The following is a 22,425-nucleotide window of genomic DNA, read 5'->3' as shown; positions in this document are numbered from 1 at the left end:
TGTTGTGAAGGTAACAGCTGAGATATCTGCCAGCACTGGGGAGGATACCCTGCTCTCTACAAGTCCTGCGTTTTCCACCACTGCCAAACAGGATCCATCAGTCTTGGCTGTTAGTGTGTGAATATCTGTGACCAAGAACAGTATTGGTAACCCACACTGAGCACCACAAATATCGAATCTTCTGAATTCCACTTCTTCAAAAGTAGGGCATCCCAGAAAGCAAAGGGAAGAGGAGGAGCAGCATGTAGATTTAGCCCTATCTGACACAGGCCCTGAACACCTGGGTGGTTGTGGGGGATGCAGGTGGCCGGCTGCAGCAGGTGCAGTTTCCCTCAGCGCTGTGCGTTACATTTGGTCACAGTTTTGGAGGCAAGCACATGACTGAACACACTGAGATCATGTGACAACAGCCAGCATTCGTTGATGAACGTCCCCTTCTATAGGGGTTGAAATTTCCCCTGCTTGAACACCTGATTGGTCGGGGTCTCAGCACTGCCCAGCTCTCTGGCAGTGATGTGTCTGCATTCGGGGTTGGGTGGCATTGGCTGGGGTCCCTGTTTGAGCTCAAACCCAACCCATCATTGTCTTACCTGGGGGCTTGTTTCCTTCTACTCTTTAACGAGCTAGGCTGGTCGAGTGGGGTTCAGTTATGGCCAGATTTATCTGTGCAGCTCCAGAGCAGCTGCAGCTGTCCGAGTTGTGCATTGCAGGGCATAGAGCAGCAGCTGAAGAAGAGGAGGCACGACACGGCGCGGGTGAGCGGCGGCGCGGTGGTGCAGGCCATCCTCAGGACGGAGCGCGGATGGGCGGCGGCCTCCGACTCACGGAAAGGGGGCTTCCCTGCAGGCTACTGACCTGCCTCAGCTCCTTCTTTCAGCGACACAAAGGTGTGTTTGGGGGGAAGATCCTTTAGATCTGCAACTCAGGGACTTCTCACAGGAATGAGAACACGTTTACCTGTGATTCTGTTGATGGAACTGGGACAGTTCTCTACAGCCATGACCGAAGTGCCTCATGCCACAGCCGTCTGCTAAGACAGGCATGTCCACCAGGACGTGCAGTACTTACTTGAAGAGTCTGTTCTGCCTTGAAGAGTTTGTTCCCTGCCTCCTCTCCATCCCATGAAGACAGATTGGGTGCCCAGTCTCTGCGGAAGGTCCGGCTCACTCAGGCTGCAGGAAGCTTTTCCCCTGCACGGTGTCAGCCACCAGGAATGTCCCTGTCACTGCTAGAGAAGATATTTGCTTCGTGTTGAGCAAGTGGGAGTTACCGGACTCTGGGACTGGGTTTTCTAAGTTACAAACTAATAGGTCTGTGCCATAGCAGGAAGCCCAGCTCTAGACTGGGATAAGCCAAACTCACCGCTCTGTTAACAAAAGACGTTTCTGCATTTCACCCAGCTGATTTTTGGAGATGAGTGGGGAAATGGGGAAATGGCTTCAAACTTTTTTATATTTCTGTTGAGAAGGTCTAAAGGGAAGATGCTACCTGTAAAACTCTGAGCACAACTAAAATAAATAAAATATGGAGTCACACATTTTCCTTGCCTGCACAGTTGCTGCAAAAAGGGATGGTGAGAGTCTGTGTGAAAGAAGCTTTTCTGAGATTTTTGTCTTGTCTCTGCTGCTTTGATGAAGTCATGAGTAAACAATAATAGTTACATATCCAAAACAAGCTTGTTTTTCTCCACTTTGCTTTTTTTCACGTCGTACTGCAGGCATGAAATATCAGAGTTGGGGAAATGAAACTTCTACAAAAGGGTACACTGCAGTTACTCTTGTTTAAAGGTAAGTTACTATTGACCAGACTGCTAAGGACCTCTCAGAAATCCCTGTCTGATATGGAGCAGCTGAGAGTATTTGTACCTGCATGAGGGGGTTTGGTGTTCACCTACCAGCATGGATCAATATATCACTTAGCCCAAGACCAAAACCAAATGATCCAGGATGTTGTCATGCTCTAGTGGTGTTTTTGAAATCCTTGATACACAAGTGGCAGTAAGTTAACTCATCTATTTGGCTTGTTGAAACTTCCTGTCAGTTTGTAAGAACCTTAAAATACAGAAGAGAAAATGAAAGGCTGAAGTTTTAGGCATCGTGCAACCTCTTTCCTGGAAGTGTCTGGAACTGAGGAGAGCCCAGTTTCACAGAATAAAGTGATAGCTAGATGATGTTTAAATCAGAGTCTTGACTTTGGCATACATATTTGCTTATATCATTTGACCCAAATGAGTGGCTTTTACCAAACGTGCTCTGGGTGTGCTCTGTCTCCTTTTCCTGAGCTCTTACTGGTAGTGCTGCATTAGGTACAGCAAAGGCAGTGATTCTAAATGACCTTTGGTCACGGTGTTCCCTCCTGTTCCTCAAGAGACCAGTTGGGGGCCAAGCCTGTGTTCTCTTATTGCTGAACTGAGACTTCTGCATTTCCACTTCTTGTAATTCCACTACTGGTGTTTCTCAATGGCAGGCTGCCTTTGGAATTCAGACTAGATGAGTTTTTTCTTGGCTAGGTGTGACCTGGGAAATAAAGAAAACTACTGCACAGCAAAATAAGCTTTTTGAAATCTTACAGTCACTACATTTAGTCCAAAATTGGAAGGGAACTGATTTCTGGGGAAAGCCTGTTGGACAATCCTGATTTTTGATACAGGTCTGAGTGCTGCTGCTGGGCTGCCTCTAACAGTTCATGGTACAGCATTTGTTTTGATGTTCCTGAATTTCTACTTGCTGGTCAGAGAGTTCCCCTATTATTTATAACCTGCATTAAAAAGCTTCCCCTGTGGAAAGCTTAAAACGCTCCTAGTTACAACTGTTCTTACATAAATGCATTTGAATTCTTGACTCTACAGAAATTTGTTTGGTTGTTTTTTAGTGGTGTCACTGCAGAGGAATGTTCTGTTAAACTGGGCTACAGCTTGCACTTACATCCTACGTTTTTAAAAAAAGCTGTAGGATACTTCTGCAAACTGTAATTATCTGCATCTCATTTGGACATATCCGTACACGGAGCAGGCACTTCTGCCCCCTGCTTGGATACCACATCCCACTACTCACCCAGCGCTGGGGCTGTCTGTGCATTAACAGCCAGATGTCAGCCAGTGGTTCCTGCTGTAAAACCTCCGACTGTACCCTCCAGGCTGCTCAGCTTACGGGATGTTTCAGCTGCAGGGAAAAGTTTTCTGGATAGGACAAGAGGTAATGGCTTTAAATTGAAAGAGGGTACATTTAGGTTACATATTAAGATGATATTCTTACCTGTGTCAGCAGTGAGGCCCTGGCAGGGGTTACCCAGAGGAACCGTGGCTGCCTCATGCCTGGACATGTTCAAGGACAGGCTGGATGGCGCTGGGTCTAGTGAGTGACATCCCTGCCCATGACAGAGGGATCAGAACAAGATGGTCTCTGAGCTCCCTCATCATTCCGTGGTCCCACCTATTGAATGCAAGCACCTGGCTCTGCTCCTGGGTGCACGCAGTGTGTTGGTGTGGGCTGCCTGCCCCAGTGCAGGGCATGGAGAACAGGACGCATTATCCATGACTGGTTCCAGCTGATGTGAAAGGAAGCTGTATCATTAAAAGGCAATTCAGATCATAAGCTGGAGGGTTCACCTCTTGCCCCTATTCTTCAGTCTGACATTACCACAATTTTCTTTTGGCAACCATCCAGCCTCTGGAAGGGAACAAAATTCAGCTGTGAGAGACAAGTGGCACGAGCTGCACCATTCCTCAGCTTCTCCTGCAGCGTATGAGGCTCCAGAATGAAGAACTGTTACTCCTGCAAAGACCTGCATGGAGTCCTCTGTGCTTGTGTGATGGGATAGGCAACAGGTTTAGAGGAGAAATTCCCAGTCAGGTTTAAAAACACTTTATTAAAAGTATAACTTAAAGACTTCATTAGAAAATAGAGCAGCCTCTGTACAATGATGCTTTAAAAGTCCTTATAAGTTTATTTCAGTACAAAAATAATGCTCTCTTGTTGGGAGGAGCGGGAATATGGAAGGACCAAACTGAGAGGCTCTTGACCCCAGCAGATTTCAGCAGCAGTGAGGAGGTGTCAGGCAAGAACAGAGGTGCTGAAGCAGGTACAGTCTCAGCTTCACCAGGTGTTCTGCTGGAAGAACTGCAGGACTGGAAGTCTCTGCCACATTGAGAGATCTGCACTCCCCTTCCCTTCTGTCTTCCAAATGAAATCTGTGATGGGTTTTTAAACTGCTTCACTGTCTGACTTGCAAAGTTAATAGCAAAGCAGTTAAACTGCAGTGGGTACTGGACTAAGGAATATTATCTTATGTCTTTGTGGTGGGAAGTAGCTGTGATACTACTGCACTGGAAAGGTGGTAGGCTGGAGTACTGCAGGGTGCTTCACCCTAAGCTGTGTCAGAAGCAAAGGTAATGAAAGACTTAGTTACTTGGTGACTTGGGTTTTCTGTAGTGAAACATGATGGAGAGGGACCAGAGCACTCCTGAACGTGGCTCTGAAGCCTAATAGGGAAGCCAGGAGTGCTCTCCCTGTGTCCAGCCAGTGCCACTCTCAGTTGCTGACTGTAAACTCTCAGCTCAGTAGAGTTAACTGGAAATAACTACATATCTTGCCAGAGCCAGCATCCGGTCTGGTGCTGCAGTGGGAGCTGCAGATGGTGTCTGGCGCCTGTCAGTGCTTCCCCTGCACAGCTCTGTCGGGTGGTGTTTCTGACACCAGAGCTGATGCTCCCAGGAACTGCTCGCTGGGGCAAGGGAGTTAATCAAGGTAGAAAACTTCAGCAAATTAGGTAGATTTGGTTTCTTTGGTAGTCATAGCCAATGTAACCCCTTCCATGTCGACATAAAAACTGCCCCTCGTCAGGTTTTGGGGCTGTTTCCTTTCCCATTCACCAGCATTGTGATGCTGCCTCACAGGGTGCTGGGGCACTTCCATGGTGTGAGTGATCAGCTCTGATGGGGGAACCAGCAGTTCTTCCTGAATTGAGGGATTTGAGGTGAATTCCACTTGGACAAGGAGGGAGCAGGGCAGTGCATGGAGCTGGCTCCATCCATAAGTAACTTGATTTCCAGATGCATGAATAAGTGCTTGTACTTATGATCTGGTAACCCAGTAATCATTCACTGATACGGCAGGGGTCGTGCTCCAGTCCTTGGTGTACAACTTCTGAAGGAAAACACATGTCTGGCTCTGGTCAGCTTCACTTGGACCATAACTAAAATGCAAGTTCAGTAAACTGATGGCTTTATTAGACGGGCTTTTGGGTAAAAACATTTGGCATAAAATCTAGCTGGCCTTGCTTTAATTTGTGTTTTTTAATAGTGCGTTCTTGTTTTAATGTTTACAGAGGGATTCTATTTGTTGAAGAACTAGGAGTCCCATGGGCTCTGTGTGTGAGGAGGAGGGCTCTGCTAGTGCCTGGCTCTGGTTTCTCTCTCTTTCAGACACACACAGAGCACTGTGCCCATAGGGCAATCAGGCTCAGAAGCTTTCAGAAAATGGAATTTTGGAGGATTCTGGGAATTTGACCCTGCATATTTGAAGAGCTTTGGGGATTTTGTGGGGTTTAGGTTTTACTTTCATAAATGTTTGATTCTCTGGGCCATTTTGAGCCGGGCAAGATTATGGATTAACTGCAAAAGGCCTTTTGCATCCAGGTGCAAAATCCAGGACCTTTTGCATTGAGGTCTCTTCTCCAAAACTTTTCTCTTTCTGTGATAGTTCTTCGAGTGCTACAATGTCCTCCTTGTGGTTTGAAGGGAACACTAGAGATTAGCTGTGGTAAACGGGGATTTGGAGCATGTAGGATATGGGAGACTTCTGCTCATGCCTGATAGTGCTGCATCGCTTCTCAGCAGTCCTGGTGTTTGCCTGGCTAGGCTGAGCTCGGGGCTACAAATGACATCTCCTGATCACGTGTACTTTGCAATTTGAAGAAAGTTCTAAAGTTTCCTAAAAACAACCTTTCCACTGCCTTTCTGACCTGCCTTCCCAAAGACTGATGTACCAGTGTTGAGGAGGGAGAACTGGCACAGACTGGGACCCATCTCGCCACAGGCAGAGGCACCTCCAGGGAGCTCAGCTGAAGCCTGTTCACCCCAGGAGCAGGGAAATCACAAGCCCCCACGGGAGGCTATTCTTAGAGTCACAGTGTGCAGGGCTGGAGGAAGTGTTGGTGCAGTTACCCTGAGCCTGTGGGGTCCTTTGCACCACTGATGCAGAGAGCAGCAGGCAGGGGAGCACTTGTGCCATGGTGCCATTTCATCTGCCACCTTGGGGAAAAGCCGAGCTTCTTTGGAAGGGAAAACAGAGGGGGAGTGTAGAATTTTGATCTCTTCCTTTTCCAAACCCACACTGTAAGCCTGAATGCTTCAGATTTTAAAATCCTGACCCTACAGAAGCTTCTTGTTCATAGCTAAGACAGTTATGTATTTCACATTGCTGTGCCCCAGCAATAAACTTATTGTGGAACAGCCTGGAAGAAACTGAGACTCCCTCAGGAATGGAAGGTACAGCTGGGCCATTTCACAGTGTTCTCAGTGGGGTTTGGACCAGTTTTCCTTTCACACTTTGAATTCTCTCATTCTGAGTAACTGATGTGCTCAAGAAATATGTTCTCTGTGCATCATATAAGTAATGAAAGATGTAACTCTAAACAAGGTTGTCTCCACTCCTTGTGTTGTCGGAGGGTGACCTGCAGTCTGCTGGAATTAGATGTAATCACAGACTGTGCCCATGCGCCAGGAGACATCCTGATGGGAACAGGAAATTTTGGGCATTTCCAAGCAAAGCCAGTTCTGAATCTCCTGTGGCTTTGTGAATTGTGATGGCATTCATGCTAATATCCAGCTGACTTCCCCAGCTTCCTTTTATCAGAGTAAGCAGAGATGCATTTTCCTTCCTTGGAAATTCCCTGTACAACATTCATTGCAAATTTATCTTTCTTTTCTTTATGTCCTCTGTCCAGCAGGCCAGTCCTAACCTCCTGTGGGGGGAGAGAAGAAGAAATGGAGTGAATGGGGCAGGGACCTGAGATCTTGACATTGCCAGGTGTGGAACTGTAGGATGTGTGTGTGGAGTCTGGTTGAGAAAGTGAGGTTTAGCCAAGAAGGAGGTGAGCCAGAGGCAAAATAAGGATTACCCAGGAGAGTTACAGAAGCAATCTGCTTCCCACCGAGGCCACTGACCTTGCTGAAAGTCTCCTCAAATAGGACACTCTCACCCTGGGTGTGCATGACAGGAGCTGAAATGGCGTGTTCCAGGTCGTAGCCAAACCACAGCTTGTTTATAATCACCTGCAATAAAACAAATCCCACACTGCCCAACTGGACATAAAACCTGGGCTGTCCAACCCAGGCTGCACTGAGCCAGACCCACAGTCCCAGCAGTCCTGTTTTCATGGTGACCAATACTAGATGCCTGGGGCAAGTAAAAGAATAGGATGAGCACATAATTCTTTCCAGAATACTTTCCCTGGCCTACAGTCTGCAGTCTCTAGTGACTTCTAAATTGCAAATTAAAAAAAAACACCAAGGAGTCAAGATCTGAGGAGAGCTGAGTAGGGACTGAACATGGCTGGAAATTTGGGAGAGCTGAAAAAACTGGCAACTTGTTGTGGGTTTCACTTACCATGGTGGTAGCACTGATAATCCAGCCCCCCCCAGCTCCTCCGATCACCAGCATGTCTCCTGACTTGGAGACGAGGATGGAAGGCACCATTGCTGAGGGAGGCTTCTCTCCTAGAGCAGAGGAAGAGATATTATTCTTTCCGTGTGGCTCTAAACAGGGCAGGAGGGACACAGCTTCATCTACCTTGCCTTACTTTTGTCTCCCACAGAAAAACAAGCTGCTGCTCCTTCCTCAAGATGCTCAAGACTTCCTGAAAAATTTCCTTGCACTGAAAGCCTGTCTCCCAAGAAACTGGGACCTTTATGGCACAAGCTAAACAAGCTTCTCTTGATGCAGGACAGGGCATCCTACAAGTATTCAGGACATGCTGCAGCTCATCCAACCGGACGAGGAACCCTTCACAGAAACCCTGCCATGGCAGCACTGGTGTCCTCTCCCAGCAGGCTGAGGGGGCTGCAGCAGGGACAGCTCATGGCACAGAGCCATATCTGCACCAACACTGCTGTGCCACGGAGCTCAGTGCAAGCCTCTAGCAGCTCTATACTCAGAATCATAGGTGAGCCTAAAATATCAGCAGGCTTGTCTTAGCAGTAGTTTCTTCACTTCTTCCCTCCCCTTCCCATCAGTCAGTGATCAGCTTCAGAATTTTTTTAACCTCTGATTTCTCTGGTTAGAAACAAAAACTTCTGTTTCCATACAAGGAGATATGTGAGTAGACACAGACACACTACAGGGCTTTATCCTATTTTAGTCTGAAATAAACTTGTTCTCATCCAGATCTAGGAAAGGGAAGAGTACCTGTAAGTTTACAGGTTGTCCCTGCCTACTTGTACAAAGCATATGTGTCCATCCCCTGGCCCTGTGCTTTTATTCTGAGGATGAGGATGCTCACCTGGTTTAATGGTTCTGTTTGCTATGCAGAAGTCAGCAAGTTCATTATTTAAAATGATCCCAGTTCGGTTAGAATACACAAAGGAGCCAAATCTGCAGGGAGGAAAGGTGAAGCCTTTAAGTGCTATGGGTTCCCCTGTTGTGGATGACATTAACTGCACATGGCACTCTGCGAGTAACTTCTGTCTCCTCCCAGCCTGCCAGTGTCCCACTGAGGGTATCCAAAAGGAATTTGTCCTGCTGCTGGTGACAGAGATAAGTTCCCTATTACTGGTGCCTGTGTGGATTTTCTCAACCCACAGAAATTCAGCAAGAGCCTCAGCAAGTTCTTGCATCCTCCTGAATTATGACGGCCCTTGGAGCTGATGCTCACAGATCTTTGTTGTCACATGAAAAAAGTATTCACAGCTCAGAAGCTGCCTAAACCAGTGAAACCCAAGGGGTTTGCACTTCTGGTACCCGGCCCTTGCAGCTGCCCTGTGACCCTGACACGTGGCCTGTGTCACTCTGTTGCTCAGCCCCGGGCTACTCACGGGTAGTTGATGGTGCTGGTGGCAGACACGGCGCTGCCGTCTGCAGCGAGCACGGAGATGTGGCTGGTGCCCATGCTTCTGTATTTGTCATTGTAGAGGGACTCCAGCAGGTTGTAGTGGCTGACTGGGTGGTCACCACGAGTATCTATGCGCTGCCTCACAAACTCAGCAAACTGCTCAGACAGCAGGGTCCCCACAGGCACCTGCAAGCACAGCAAGGACACTGAGTGGTCACCAAAGCACAGGCATGTCTTTGGGCACAGGCAGGCCTCAGGAACTGAGCCCCAAGAGTCAGAGCCTGAGGGGCTCAGCATTGGCAGCATTCAGCCCCAGGCCACTCTCATCCCAGAAAACGGACCAAGCTCAGCACTGAGGCACCTCAACACTGGCAGGAGCGGGAGCACATCCTTTTCAGGCAAGTGAGTGCCAGCCTACAGCTGAAGCTGCAGAGCAAACAGCCTGATCCTCCCTCTGCCTTGGCCGACCCAGCTGCCCTGCTCTTCAGTAGCAGCTCTATTTTCTTTCCTTCCGGGCAGCAAAGGAGGAGCATGTCAGAGCATTGCTCGGTGCTGTAGCACTGTACCCACACACCATGGAGCTCACCTGAACTTCAGAGAAGGCTGGGTCACTCATCAGGGGTCTTAGCATGTTGCCAAACTTCAGGGCCTCTGCAATGTAGTGGTAGGCTTCTACCTTCTCCTCAGGTGTTGCCAGCGATGCTTTATGGAATTTGAACTCTATGGAGCAGGATGAAGTAATTTTGTTAATAGACCCAAGGCAATGTTTTTTCAAGAAGTGTAGGGAAAAAAAAAAACTTGAAAGGAGCCTCCTCTTCCCATCCCAGTTCTTACTAGGTTTCCCCTATGCTTTAGCAGGATGTGGACACAGAAACAACCAAGTACTATTTTCCACTGTGACTTCAATTTCTTTTGAAGCATTGGGAAAGTCATGCATCCTTTGGCCTTTGCTGCAGCTGTGGTGATGCTGACACACTGTACAGGTGACCCAGTTCATCCTTCTGCTGCATAGCATGGTCACACTGCTGCTTTGGGCCCCATTCTGGCTCAAAAACTCCATTTCTGCCTGTTGCATTTTATCACTCTGGAGCAACCCTTTCCGAAAACCTCTTGCTGCTGACTCTTTTCCGTTGGGAATTTACCTTCCAATACTTTGAGGATGAACATGAGCACTGCACCTCCCATGGGTGGTCCTGGAGCAAACACCTTGGTGCGGCTGTTCAGGGTGATGTTCAGAGCTGAGGACACCTCTGCTTTGTATGCCCGAAGGTCCTCCAGCGTCAGACTGGACCCTTCAACAGAGACCCAGGAGCTGCCATCAGCACAGCAACTTGTACTGCTGCTGTGGGCTGCCTACATCAGAGCCTTGGTAAAGCTTGTGTAGAGCCCATCCCCGTACAGCCCAAATTCCTTCCACCCAGCAAAGCTGTCACATATCCTCATGTGCTGCCAAGCCCCAGGATGTCACAAAACCTAAAGGAGTCAGAGGGGCCAGTGCATGAGCACTGTGGGTAAAGGCCAGAGCAGTGGGTGGTCTCAGCCCTGCTTCTGGGCCTGAGTTACAGGATCTGGGAAAGGTGGCCTCTTCCCATGTCAGGTACCAAGTGACAAGCAAATGGCTTGTGCTGGCTTTCCCTGGTGCAGGCTCACTGTGAGCCAATGCCTGGGAGAAAGGCCTGTATATCAGGACTACCTGTAGCTGTTACCTACCAGCCTTCCTGGCGTCCTCCACCAGGGCCTTTCCTATCTCTCCCTCATAAAACGCTGCAGCTCCGTGTTCTGCTACAGCTTGCAGTGTTTGCTGCAGCGCTCGCCACCGGAAGGTCTCGCCACCCTTCAGAAATCTTTGACCATCACACAGCAGTGGGCTGTTAAAGAAGAACATTCATCAGTTTTACAGCATGAGCTTTTTCTTGCCCAGGGCCAATGACTTTCCTACCAAGAGCTGATCTGCATTATGTATGCTATATGCTATATGCTATATGCTTTCCAAGGCAGTGCTACGCTGCAGCCCCTTTTGAAAACCCACTGCTGCGATTCTCTCCCACTCCGTAGCAAGTGTTCCCTAAGCACAAACCGCAGCAGCAGCCTGTGCTCCACGTCAGCATGTCAGAGAAAGGGTCAGAAGATGAGGGAACACTGGCCCTCCCACTGCAGTTTCATTCATGGGTCTTACCACAGGCTTTTCCCTGGATTAGAGAAGTCTGGGTGATGGAGAATTTTTTCCAGAACTGGGGAAATGACAAGTGGCCCCGACAGAAGCTTGATGGTTGGTTCAAACAGGGCTTTCCATGGTAAGCGGCCGTGTCGCCTGTGGGCTTCCTCATACCCACGGAGTTCTCCAGGCACACCAATCCAGGGGGCACCTGAGGAGCAGAAGAGCACTGTCACACCCAGTCAGTCACTGCCTTGGGGTTCCACCTCTCTGAAAGCTCTCCAATCAAGGTCTGAGTTGGTAGAGGCAACCGAGGCTTCTAAAAGCAGGCTTGGTTTGTTCACTACCTTTTCCTGTTCCTGTATTTCCCTGTTACTGACCAGCAGGGGTGTAGAGAGGCTGGAGGGAGGCCTGAGGTGTGCTGAAAGCGTGACGGGCAACAGGCACATGCTGCAGCAAGGGAGGTGCCAGCTGGACACTGGAGAAGTGGCACTCATGGGCCTGGTCAAACATCAGAACAAGGGAAGCAGTGAAATTCTCCATCCCTGGAGAAATTCAAAAATGTGACAGGACAAGGCTGTGAGCAGCCTGAGCAACACCTGACATCACCCTGGTTTGAGCAGACCTCCAGCTGTCCCTTCCAACCAGAGCTGCTCCTGATTCCTTTCCAGGCTCTTCCAAGGGCAAGAACATCACCAGAATCTAGGACACACCCCAAAAGATAACATTCTAGGGAAGGAGAATGAATGCAGCAAGAAATGTGGAAAGATCCAAGAAGTGCTGCTAAAGCAAGAGTGCTGAGCCCAGCAACTCAAACCCTGAAGTGCTTCCCCGATCTATGGATGTGGGCAAGCACACAAGATTGATTTCTTTTGTTCCCAGAAAGCTACTGATCTTTTTTTTCTCTGTAGGAACTTCTGGGGAATGAGAGCTTTGGAAAATCCAGTTTTGAACTGTAGACTTCCTACGGAGAGAAGTTACACTGTGATTTCTCCTCCTGCTGTCTCCCCATTGCCTCCCTGGTCAGGTTGCCGGTGTTATCATCCAACAGGAATTTTTATGGACCTAGTATTTTTAGTTACTTTTGCAAAAGGCTATCCAGCTAGGGTGTATTAAACTAAACAGAACTCCAGATCAAGTCAGTGAGGTGCTCAGCTCCCCACCCTGAGCTCAGTGCCCACCAGGAGAGCACACGGCTGTGGCCCAGGCTGTGTCCTTACCAATGGGGAAACCAACACTACAGCGAGACAATAAGTTGTGAGAAAACATTCGTGGGGCCGTCTCACGGGCGTTGATCACCTCGACTGTTCCTAGAAGGAAGAAGAGGGAAATGCATGATGTTGTTTTCCTGAAGCAGGTGAACATCACGCTTGAGTCAGCTGTAGCACTGCACGTGCTGCCGGCTCAGAGCTGAGCGGTTCTGGAGCCTTTTGCCAGGTGTGCCAAGTGCACCTGCAGGGTCAGGTGTCAGCACAACTTGTCCTTGACTCCTGTGCTTTTATTTTGGGCAAACCAAGCAGTGCCTACCTAAAGGTACTGAAAGTACAGGGAGAAGGCCAGGGCTTGTCTCCAGCCAGCAAAGGTTCCCCCAGGGTTCGTGGGCTGGGACATGCTGCTGGGACATGCTGCCTCACACCTGCAGGTTCCTGCACTTTTTCTACAGATGGGACGTGTCAGAAACACAATGTGAGCCTCATTGGAAGGGCCATTTACTAAATGATGATGTCCTGTATGTGTCAGGGAGCTTGAAAGGAGAAAAACAACCCCAAACCCCCACTTGCCTCCTTCTCTGCCTTGTGTTTATCTGTCCCTTTCACAGTCCTGTGCTGCAGGAGTGTTCCCTGGGGTACCAAGTGCCTGAGCTGTGCATGGCCACGGGCAGCTCTGTGCTGCGGCATAACTCAGGTAGCAGTGGTGGATTGCTGTCAGGAAACAAAGTTCCGTGGCCGTGCCAAAAGGGAAAAGAAGAAAAATAAAGGTGTTGTGCCAAATTAGGCTCTTGCATAAGATACACCCAAACATTTCCAGATTTGTGACTCTAAGGAACGACTTGGCAGGGGTTTTAAAACTATGATATTGTTACAGCGTTCATTGTTGATATTACTAATAGATACATAAGCTCTGGGGATTTTTGGAAGCCAAGACTTCAAAACTCCCACATTAAAGACATAAAAACAAGAAAACAACGCTAGAGTTTAAGCCAAACACAGAAGGGCTCCCCAGCAGACACTGAACATTGCTAGGTTTGGGTTTCTGAGGTGGAGGTGCATCTCCTGCGACGGGAAGTGCCAATGCTGCTTCGGGTGGAGAGAGACAGCCCCAGGGGCAGCAGGCACTGCCAGAGCTGCTGGGCAGCACAAGCCCCTCAGGTGCCGTCCCGAGGGCTCAGCTGAGGCACTGGCAGCCCAGCGCTGACACCACTCCACTCCTGCCTGCGTCACTCGGCCCTTCACACCTGGCTGCAGTCAGCTGTGTGGCTTGGAAATGTACTGTGGGGTTGCTTTGGAGGGCGAAGGAGAGGCAAACTCAGTTCATTTTATATCAAAGCTCTTTCCTCCACACCCATATTCTTGCTGTGAAATGACGGTCACGGCTCCCTGTGGCGGATGCTTTGGATTAAGAGCGCAAGTGTGGTTTGTGGTGTAGCTTCTATATGCAAAGTATTGCTCTGAGAGAACGGGAAGGGTTCTGATTTCTCCACAGCAGTTGTGTGTCTGCAGAGGGACAAGGCACCATGGAGAGGCCAGGGCAGGCCCATACCTGTGCTGGCATTATAGATGCTAAATACGACACCCCCACCCAGGCCTGAACTCTGAGGGTTCATCACTGAAGTGCAGATCAAGCCAGCAATGGCAGCATCCACAGCTGAGCCTCCGCTTTTCAGGATGTTCCTGTGGTGGGAAGGGAAGAAAAAAGACACTGTTAAAATCCAGGAGTGTCAGAATGGAGGAACCACATGAAAATGCTCCCCCTGGGGCCCCTGGAACTTGAGGAGAGCAGCTGGAGAAATGTAGTGGCAGCAGTGTGGGGTGTAAGGGCAGGGAGGGGCACCTTCCTCTGCTGGAGTGAGGAGGAAAAATTAGAGGGAAAGAAAGGAGAGACCACAGGAGGAAAGAGCAGCCAGGGCCAGACCTGTGTGAGGCTGGACTGCCTCTGGGGAAAGGGTTATGGGACAGAGAGAACTGCAGCTGCTCACAAATGCTGTGGGCTAAAAGGGGCAGCAAGAAGCCCCGAGACATGGAGGAGGATGCTCTGAGCACAGAAGAGGGCTTTCCACATACTAGGAACCAAGCAACTGATCTCCAGCTTCCCAAATGCCATTCCTAAAAAAAGCATATGCTGGTCAACTGGACGGGAGCACTGAAGTGGGAACACGGGGTCCACGTGAAGCAAACTCCCTGGACAAAATGTCTATTAGCACAATAGTCACTTCATTGTTCCTACAATGTGACTTCCTGGGCTTATCAGCAAAAAAAAAAAAAAAAAAAAAAAAAAAAATCCCACCCTGCTCCCTGTATTCCCAAAGACAAAACAAACAAACAAACAAACAAACAAAAAAGAAACCCCCAAAAAACAGGAAACAAATCCTACACCTACTTCTACCAAGGCACAGCTACGTGAAAGAGCACACAGGCATTGTGGCAGCCTCTTGCTGACAGCAACGAGGTTCTGTTAGAGAAACGTGTCTCAACAAATGCTTCCCTCAAGAACATTTGAAAAACATCTTTCCCTCGCAGTGGAAATGGGGTGGCATTTTCTGCACAGCCTGCCAGTAGCCAGCACTGGTGTATGCTAGGAAGGTTCCTAACTGTTTTATTGGGTTATTGTTCAGATGTGGCAAAGTCAGAGGAGAAACTGGAATAGTTCATAAATTGTAATGCAACCGCTCCCAGAGTTTGCATGGGAACACAGAGCACACACGGAGATTGTGTTTATTTTACACCCACTGACATGGCTGGGACCTGCTGGGTGCAGGAACAGGATGCTGCAGGCACACTGGTTGTGGCTTTCCTGTTTCTCCAAGTGCATCGGAATCACTGCATGTAAGGAAATGACACGTGTACAAGTGGGAAGAAAAGAAAGAGTAGGGAACATCAGGCTTTCTGTTTGGGGTCTGCATGGCTTTTGGCCTCCTGGAGCTCCCTGGCTGTAGCTCTGGACATGGAGACTGAGGCTCAGGCTCGCCCATCCAGCCCCTCAGAGCAGGGATGGACTCACCACGCCAATGTCCCTGGGAGGTGGTTTTCTGAAATGGAAGCTGTTAATTGCTGACGATAGAAAGGAAAGACACGAGGGCTTCCTAAAAAACTGGGTCACCTCAGCAGAAGACCCAAACAGCATGTTAGAAAGCTGGAAAAAGAGGGAAGAAGGACTGCTACACTGACCCGGGACAGCACTCCCCGGACCCTCTGGAATATGGGCTGTGAGGCAACACGTACACAAAGCCTGGTGACAGGGACACGAATGGTTCTGGCGGTGAAAAAAAGCTTTACAAAGAAGCTTGGAGATAGTATAGCCTGCATTTCAATGCAATGCATTGAGACCTTAACATGGAACATCAGGCACATTTCCCAGAGCCTGAAAAGCACCAGATTCTCACCCAAATTCACAGCACATTCACACTGGCCTCCAGCCTTGACACCTTTCCCTCCAGCCCCTCCAGAGACTGAAACTCAGCAGAGAATACTCTGAGCTGGCTCTTGGTGTGTCACATTTGGCTCCCTGTGCCTGGCCCACTCACCTCCAGTCAGAAACCTGCCACTTCCCTGGAACTGATGCCTGGGCAATTTAGGGCCATTATATATAGCAAAACCACATCTGGATTTGTGACCCATTACCTGTCTCCCTTTAGGTGGATCTCTGCTGCAATGAGCTTAATTACAATGCAAAATCTTTAAAGTGTGGCACTTTACCAGGTCTCTCTAGAGATACCAGTGCTGCAGCTGGCAAGATCTGATAACAGTGTTTTGTCCCATATCCTTCCTGCCACACAGATCAGCGTTAGGGTTTAGTCATTAATGGAGTTTCCTTACAACAATGAGCAGAAGAGGGTGTTCACAGCCAAGTCCCACTCCAGCAGCAGCAAACAGGGATTCAGCCTCCCTGGAAGGGTGAACGATGGCACTTTGCTCACAGCAAAGATGGGCTGTGCTGGACTGCAGACCAAACCCGCTGTTCTGCCCTAGGCTAGAGGGAGCCCTTTAAACACACTTCTAACGCATTAAATTGTATTGACTTTTTTTTTTTTTTCTGCTAAAGAAGGCTGGGGACTAGGACACCACCCATTATGCAGCAGCTGCCTCCTTAGGATTTATGAAGAGCAAAAGCAACCACCGCTTCTGTAAAAAAGGGCCAGTTACCAAATTTAAAACGTACAAGAAGGGAAACCAAATCCTTTGGGATGTAAACACACTCCAGGAATCTGCTGGGCCATCACTGGAAAGGATTTTTGTATCAGATTCTCTGGCTAGAACTGAGCTTCCCAGGGCTGCAGAGGTTTTCTGACTGTTAAAGCCTCACCATTCTCACCCTCCCCACCACCCTGTCCCCCTGGGGGGTGTTGATTTCAAAGGAGGTCGGTTCCCAGGGCTCGTGCTAGGCTACACTGGAGAAACGGGATCAGAGATGGCTGCTGGGCCAGGCCGGGTCAGCTCGCCTCGCTGCAGTGAATCCCACCACTGGGAATGAACATTTTTCCTAAATCTGTCCCTGACCTTGTGCTGGCTCTTGCTTCTGCCATCTGGGAAACCAAGGAATGCAGAGCAGTGGGTGACAGAGCTCAAACTGGTAGGGAATATAGAGCTTTGTGCATGCTTGCTGAAAAGAGCCTCTTCCAAGAGGGAACAAGTGGCTCGGAGTTGGAAGTGAAGTTTGAATCACTGTCACAGGGTAATCATCTCCTGTCTCGTCATGGTTTTTGACATGAGGACAAATTAATGAGGTGGACAGTGGCACCAAATCCACATCCTTGGGTAAAAACTGCCCTGGTTCTCCTTATAGCCTCCAATCCCTCTTCATCAAAGCGCTTCACTTCATTCAGGGTCAAGTTTTCTCCCAGGGCAGGGACTTATCCTGGACCGGACAGCTGTACAAGGTTGCTTTCAGCCCCCAGTTTCCAGCAGAAAAAACACAGCAAGAGACCCAACCTCGCTCAGCACTGAGAGCTGGGCACTGATGGCTAGGGGCAAGTTTAGCTCAGGACCTGCCAACATGGATGGTGACAGGCTGAAGGCTCATTGAGATTGCTCAATTTCTGCAGGGACCCGAAGAGATGCATAAAGATTTCAAAAATTCAGAGTACACAAACACAATCTCCAGAGCTGGAAAACACGTCGGCCCTGAGGTGTTTCCCCCAGCCCACTATGCCACTCATTGAAATAGAAGATTTCTCCTCAAGCAAGAGGTTTAGTTCAGTTATTCTCAGTAAGTTCAACTGATAATTCTATAAGGAGCACACAAAGATTCCCAAATGGAAGAATTTTAAACCAACAGAATATCATGTAGTGCCCCAGGAATTTCATTCCTGACAACTCACAGAGCATGTGGTTTGAGTTTCTCCTTAAAATAAACAAGAGTTTTTAATTAAAGAATAAAATCTGTAAGTAAGTCAGAGATTAGGTGCTGCTTTTACATTCCATGGCTTCAGGCACCAGACCAGTTTTCTCAGCATCCCCCGCCCGGATTCCTGTGAGCTCGGGGAGGGGGATTTGCAGGATGAAGGGGGTGGCTGTGGGGGACAGCCTGGGGTCACAGCAGGAGAGAGGGTCTGCAAGGTCAGTGAGGAAGAGCGGGGACAAACCAGCCCTGTTGTGTGTCTTCAGGGACTGGCATCCAGGGCTGCTTGGCTTTGCCCTGCTCTCACCTTGTTGCTAAAGTAAAGTGGCACATGAACTGCCAGGTCACAGGTGGGTTGGCAGGGCCTAGTGGCTGAGACTGCTCTCAGAAATCGGATTTTATTGCTCCTGCTGTGACAAAATTCCTATGGATGCTAAAATCTTAAACAGCAAAGATGAGGCAGAAAGCAGCTGTAAGCTCATCATCTGGTGGTGCTCCCATCAGGGACTCTGAGTCAGCCTTGAGGAAAGCCTTGCCCTGCAGAGTCCCCCAGGAGGTCACAGAGCAGAGCAGAGGGCTCTGAAAGGCTGAGCCGCTGGCCAGAGCCCCTCTGCTGTGCCATCCTCCCAGTGCCACTGCCGTGTGAGACATCCTCACCAGTGAAAGAACATCATTTTCTTGCCTAGCAGTTTGCTCTGAGAACTAATTTAGTGGTGACCATGATGTGCTAAGAGCTGAGAGCTTAAAAAGTGACTTACAGGTATAACAGCATAGAAATGTCTAGGAGAAAATGTAAAAGATCACATGCAGTACAGAGCATGCCATATGCTTCCAAGAGAGAAAAATGAAGCCACTACTGTGGGCCAGTGGGATGGAGAAAGAAATATGACAACAACAAGGAAAAGAGCAAATATTATACAAAGCTTCTGATCCCAAGCTCTCTTGCAGACTCGCATTTTTATAAACAATTTTACTTTTATTATAATATTTTACAAGAGCATGCACAGAAGAAGCTGGGAGAACAACACAGAAGTTTGTCTCAGTCTAAGGGCAGCATGAAATGAGCACAAAGATTTCCAAGAACGGCTGGAGGCAAAGGGTACTGGGAAGAGCAGCAGCAATCATGCAGCAGCAGGGGAGTAGAGCTGACCACCAGGCAGAGGGAGAGTACTGTAGAGCCCAGGCAAAGGAGGAGAATGGCCACTGCTGGGGAGGTGCCAGAGGCTTGGCAGAGCTGGAGGAGAGAGCAGGACCTGATGTGCAGATGCCCCAGAATGGCCCAAAGGGGAAAAAGATGTGATGGGAAGGTGGAGCAAGGGCAGGATTTTGTGGGGATCATTGGCAGACTGTTTGTAGGGAATTTAAGTTGGTCCATGCACTGGAGGGACAGCACAGAGCTGCCAGCAAGTGAGCTGGAGCTGCAGCTGCAGCAATGGTGGAGGCTGGAGAAGCCTGTGGAGCTTCTTGCTGAGAGAAGGGAAGGAAATAAGTGAGACCTCAGCGGCAATAGCCAACTAGACAAAGCTGCGCAGTTGTCTGCTGGCCACAGATTTCTGTGGCTCTCACTTCAATGTCTTCCAGCTGATTATACATCAAGTTAAAACTTACAATAGCTGCAAAAACAAATGCAGTGGTTTTCCCCAGCAGATTCTTTGGGCAATCCAATTAGGTATTTCCCTCTTTTTCCATTAAGACTGATTTTAAAAATACTTCTGCTTTCTGAAGAACTAACCTGTGGCTTGGCATAAAAAACCCCATCTCACTGCTTGACATATGTGCAGCCACAGTATATTTTCTCCAGCTACTCACAAATGTTGTGCCAGCACCTCATTGCCAGAATCAGAGGTGAGACATGGCAAAGTGTGGTATTATGGTACCATGTCTCATTTCGCTCCCCCTGTGTGCTGGAGCACACAGCTCCAGCATCCATCGCTGGAGCATCCAGCATCACATGTAAACTTCCATCCTTCTGCTTTCATGGATGCAGGCATTTAATAACTGAAGGAACAGTAAAATAATAACATGGGAGTCAAAATGTTTGAGAGACACGTTTGACACAAACTGAAGGCATACAACCTGGGCATCTAGAGAATTTTTTTAACCTACTTTTCTTTTCAAGTGATGTAAATATCTTTTGTACTTCTACTGTCTAGACTGAATTTCAATCAAAATCTGCTCTTTGCTTTTTTTCATCATAGCAGACACACTTGCCGCAGGCTTCAGTCCAGAAACACACCCCAAAAAGGCAGGGATGTCAGTCCCCCTTCCCCTGCCTTCTCTTCCTTGTCACTGTTGGAGGGAGCCCGGCTGCAGCTCTCTGCAAGCTCCTACAAGTCACTCATCCGGCAGACCCACCACGCCATAAAAAGTAAATCTCTTCCTTCCCCACTTAAAACCAGCATTGTCTCCTACAAATATTTATACTTCCCAAAAGGCCAAGGGTTTGCACAGTTGCAAGTTTACGGGACACTATAAGGAAAGTAAGCATGGCAGGCAGAGGCTCCGTCTGCTCTGCCGGCTGGAGTCAGCCCGGGAGCGGCATCGCGGCGCGGCCCCGCTCCTGGGGTGCTCGTCCTCTCCGTTAGCCCGAGCCACGACACGCACAACAGCAGAGCCAGCGGAGCCAGGGGAGCCAGGAGCTCCGTGCACGTACCGGCCGATGAGGGAGCAGCTCTCGGTGTCGGCAGCCACGGCGCCGTGCAGGTACTGCTGGGCACCGCACCTGGGCTGGGTCAGCGTGACCACGAGCGTCACCGCCACTGCCAGCGCTCCCAGGGTCAGCAGCGCCAGGCAGCACATCTTCCCCCGGGTCATGGCTCTTCCCGTGCCGCCGGAGCAGCTGGAAGGAGCTCGATCCTTTCGAGGAGGCGCCTGCCTTGCCCGGGGGAAGTGGATATATCCCGGCAGTTTTGTGAGGGAGGTCCCACGGCAGTGGGCTCTGCCCCCAGCGATTATCTTCTTTCTAACATTAAAAGCTGCTAAAAAGCGAACGCTGTGCTCTTTCTTTTCTACTCTCTGACATGTGAGGGGCTTTTCACTCTCTTTTATAAACTTTTCTTGCAGATCCATCATCCGCCTTTTTCGTGTGTGTCTCTGATGAAAACATTTAACATACTCACTCCCGGAGCAGTTCAAAGAGAAATCTCCACACTGCTCCTCACAGCCTCTCTGCCTTCCCATTCTTGACACACAAATTACCTAACAAAGGTGGCCTATGTGAATCACCGGGAAAATTACCTCACTGCAAACTTGGGGTGTTTTGTTCCTGTAAAACTCCTCAAAGAAGTAAAAGCTGAACACGCTGTACAAAGCTAGAACCTTCATATCTACTCTCACTTTACCTTATAGTTTGTTATAATCTTATTTACTTCTTTTCATATGTACATCTTGCCAGTGTCCACAGCATACACCTTCTGTAAATGAGCACAAGAGAATAACCAGAATAAAGCAGCACTTTGCAAACATTGGTGCCCAGAGCACCGAGAGCTCTGGGGTCCAGCCTGTGCACGGCTGGTCACTGGGACAGACCTGATCCCTCACGGAGCAGGGATGAGCAGCCGGAATTGCTTCCCAGTGCTGCTGACCCCAGCTGGATCTTTAATGTTATAAATATATATTATAATATTGGTTTTTTGCAAGTATTAAAATGGATGCTATATGTATAATATCAAAGTAACTTTGCTATAAAGAGAGAGTTTTATTTCTGCTATTAACTAAACTTAGACACAGTAGTAAAAATAGCTGATATGCTTGTAACTGAACTGCCTGCTTGGTTGGGATAACATGTGATATATGGCGAAGACCCCTGCTACTGATATGCCAACTATCAGCACCTACTGTCTGTAGAAAGTATGGACCAAAACCCAAGCTGGAGATGATAAAAAGAACAGACTAAAACCACAGCCAAGAAACGTGCATGCTCTAAAGAGGCGGACCCAAGGAGGACCCATGCTAAGCAGTTCTTGGTAGATGTAAACTAGTTTGGGCAAAAGTTTGAATCTGCATAATTGTTTATGAATAAGCGATAGACTGATGCAATAGAAAAGATATTAAAAGAGTGTCTCTGAAATAGCAGGTGTGCTCTTGGCTGAATGCCAAGCTCTCCACCATTAAAAACCTTGCTTTATTGTCTTTGTCTCCTATTGTCCATTATTAAATTTTAAATTTTACCAGGAGAGTGAACCTCGCTTCTCACATTTAACAACCTCTTAATTGCACAGTTCTCCTTGCACTCCAGAAATTAAAGATAGGGCTCCACATCTGCCTGCTGTCTTTCTAAAAGATGTTACCTGTGATCCTTTCCCTGCAAGATTTGGGAAGAAAGCTGTTTGCTGGTTGAAAGACATCTCTCATAACCAGCCTTGGAAGCCTGGAGGTGAGGAGACAATCCCAAAGACCCCCGGCATCTACACGAGGTGTAAGCATGCTTTTCATTTGGCAGAATAAACCTGGAGATGCAAATCAAGGAGCCACCTTTGGAGAAGATGGAGACCTCTGTGTTGAAGCAGGATCCATGACAGTCCAGGGCCATACGAAGAAAAACAAGGTTGCAGCTTTGTGTGCAGCAAAAGAGTAGGTTTGTGGCCTGAATGACATTTCATTTTAATTCAATTTCAAGCATCGTGTTTTTCCTCCTTTTCTTTAGTGCTGCTTTCCATTGATTGAGG

General features: G+C 48.6%; 2 protein-coding genes across 6 annotated transcripts in view; one reads left to right on the top strand and one right to left on the bottom strand.

Moving 5' to 3' along the window:
- GGT1 (gamma-glutamyltransferase 1) overlaps window positions 1-1,537 on the top strand; it is a 56,307-nt gene extending 54,770 nt beyond the window's left edge. For all 5 annotated transcript variants that reach the window (XM_066199763.1, XM_066199766.1, XM_066199764.1 and 2 more), the window contains one exon: window positions 711-1,537. In XM_066199763.1, coding sequence (XP_066055860.1) covers window positions 711-854 — 144 coding nt within the window. In that variant the 3' untranslated portion in view covers window positions 855-1,537. The remainder of the gene's footprint in view (window positions 1-710) is intronic.
- Window positions 1,538-3,847: 2,310 nt separating this feature from the next.
- GGT5 (gamma-glutamyltransferase 5) lies at window positions 3,848-20,572 on the bottom strand. The gene is made up of 12 exons (XM_066199878.1): window positions 20,412-20,572; window positions 13,964-14,094; window positions 12,424-12,513; window positions 11,225-11,414; window positions 10,759-10,916; window positions 10,191-10,340; window positions 9,635-9,768; window positions 9,032-9,234; window positions 8,500-8,591; window positions 7,608-7,717; window positions 7,166-7,273; window positions 3,848-6,963 (listed from the first exon to the last, which is right to left on the bottom strand). The coding sequence occupies exons 1-12, from the start codon at window positions 20,570-20,572 to the stop codon at window positions 6,817-6,819; spliced, it is 1,674 nt and encodes a 557-aa protein (XP_066055975.1). The 3' UTR covers window positions 3,848-6,816.
- Between the last annotated feature and the right edge of the window lie 1,853 nt (window positions 20,573-22,425).

The sequence above is a fragment of the Chamaea fasciata genome, unplaced genomic scaffold (genome assembly GCF_029207755.1).
Source record: "Chamaea fasciata isolate MVZ Bird 193981 ecotype frontalis unplaced genomic scaffold, bChaFas1.0.hap1 SCAF_18, whole genome shotgun sequence".
In the NCBI taxonomy this organism is placed as follows: Eukaryota; Metazoa; Chordata; class Aves; order Passeriformes; family Sylviidae; genus Chamaea; species Chamaea fasciata.
Note: the sequence above shows the minus strand (reverse complement) of the source record. Positions and strands in the feature narration are given on the sequence as shown.

What these genes read in the sequence shown, in the direction of transcription:
- GGT5 (XM_066199878.1), bottom strand. Translation starts at nt 20,572, where the DNA reads ATGACCCGGGGGAAGATGTGCTGCCTGGCGCTGCTGACCCTGGGAGCG. An exon ending in CATCCTCAAAGTATTGGAAG is followed by an intron (nt 9,769 to 10,190) that starts GTAAATTCCCAA and finishes CCTGCTCCATAG; the next exon opens with AGTTCAAATTCCATAAAGCA. An exon ending in AAACAGAACCATTAAACCAG is followed by an intron (nt 7,718 to 8,499) that starts GTGAGCATCCTC and finishes CCTCTGCTCTAG; the next exon opens with GAGAGAAGCCTCCCTCAGCA.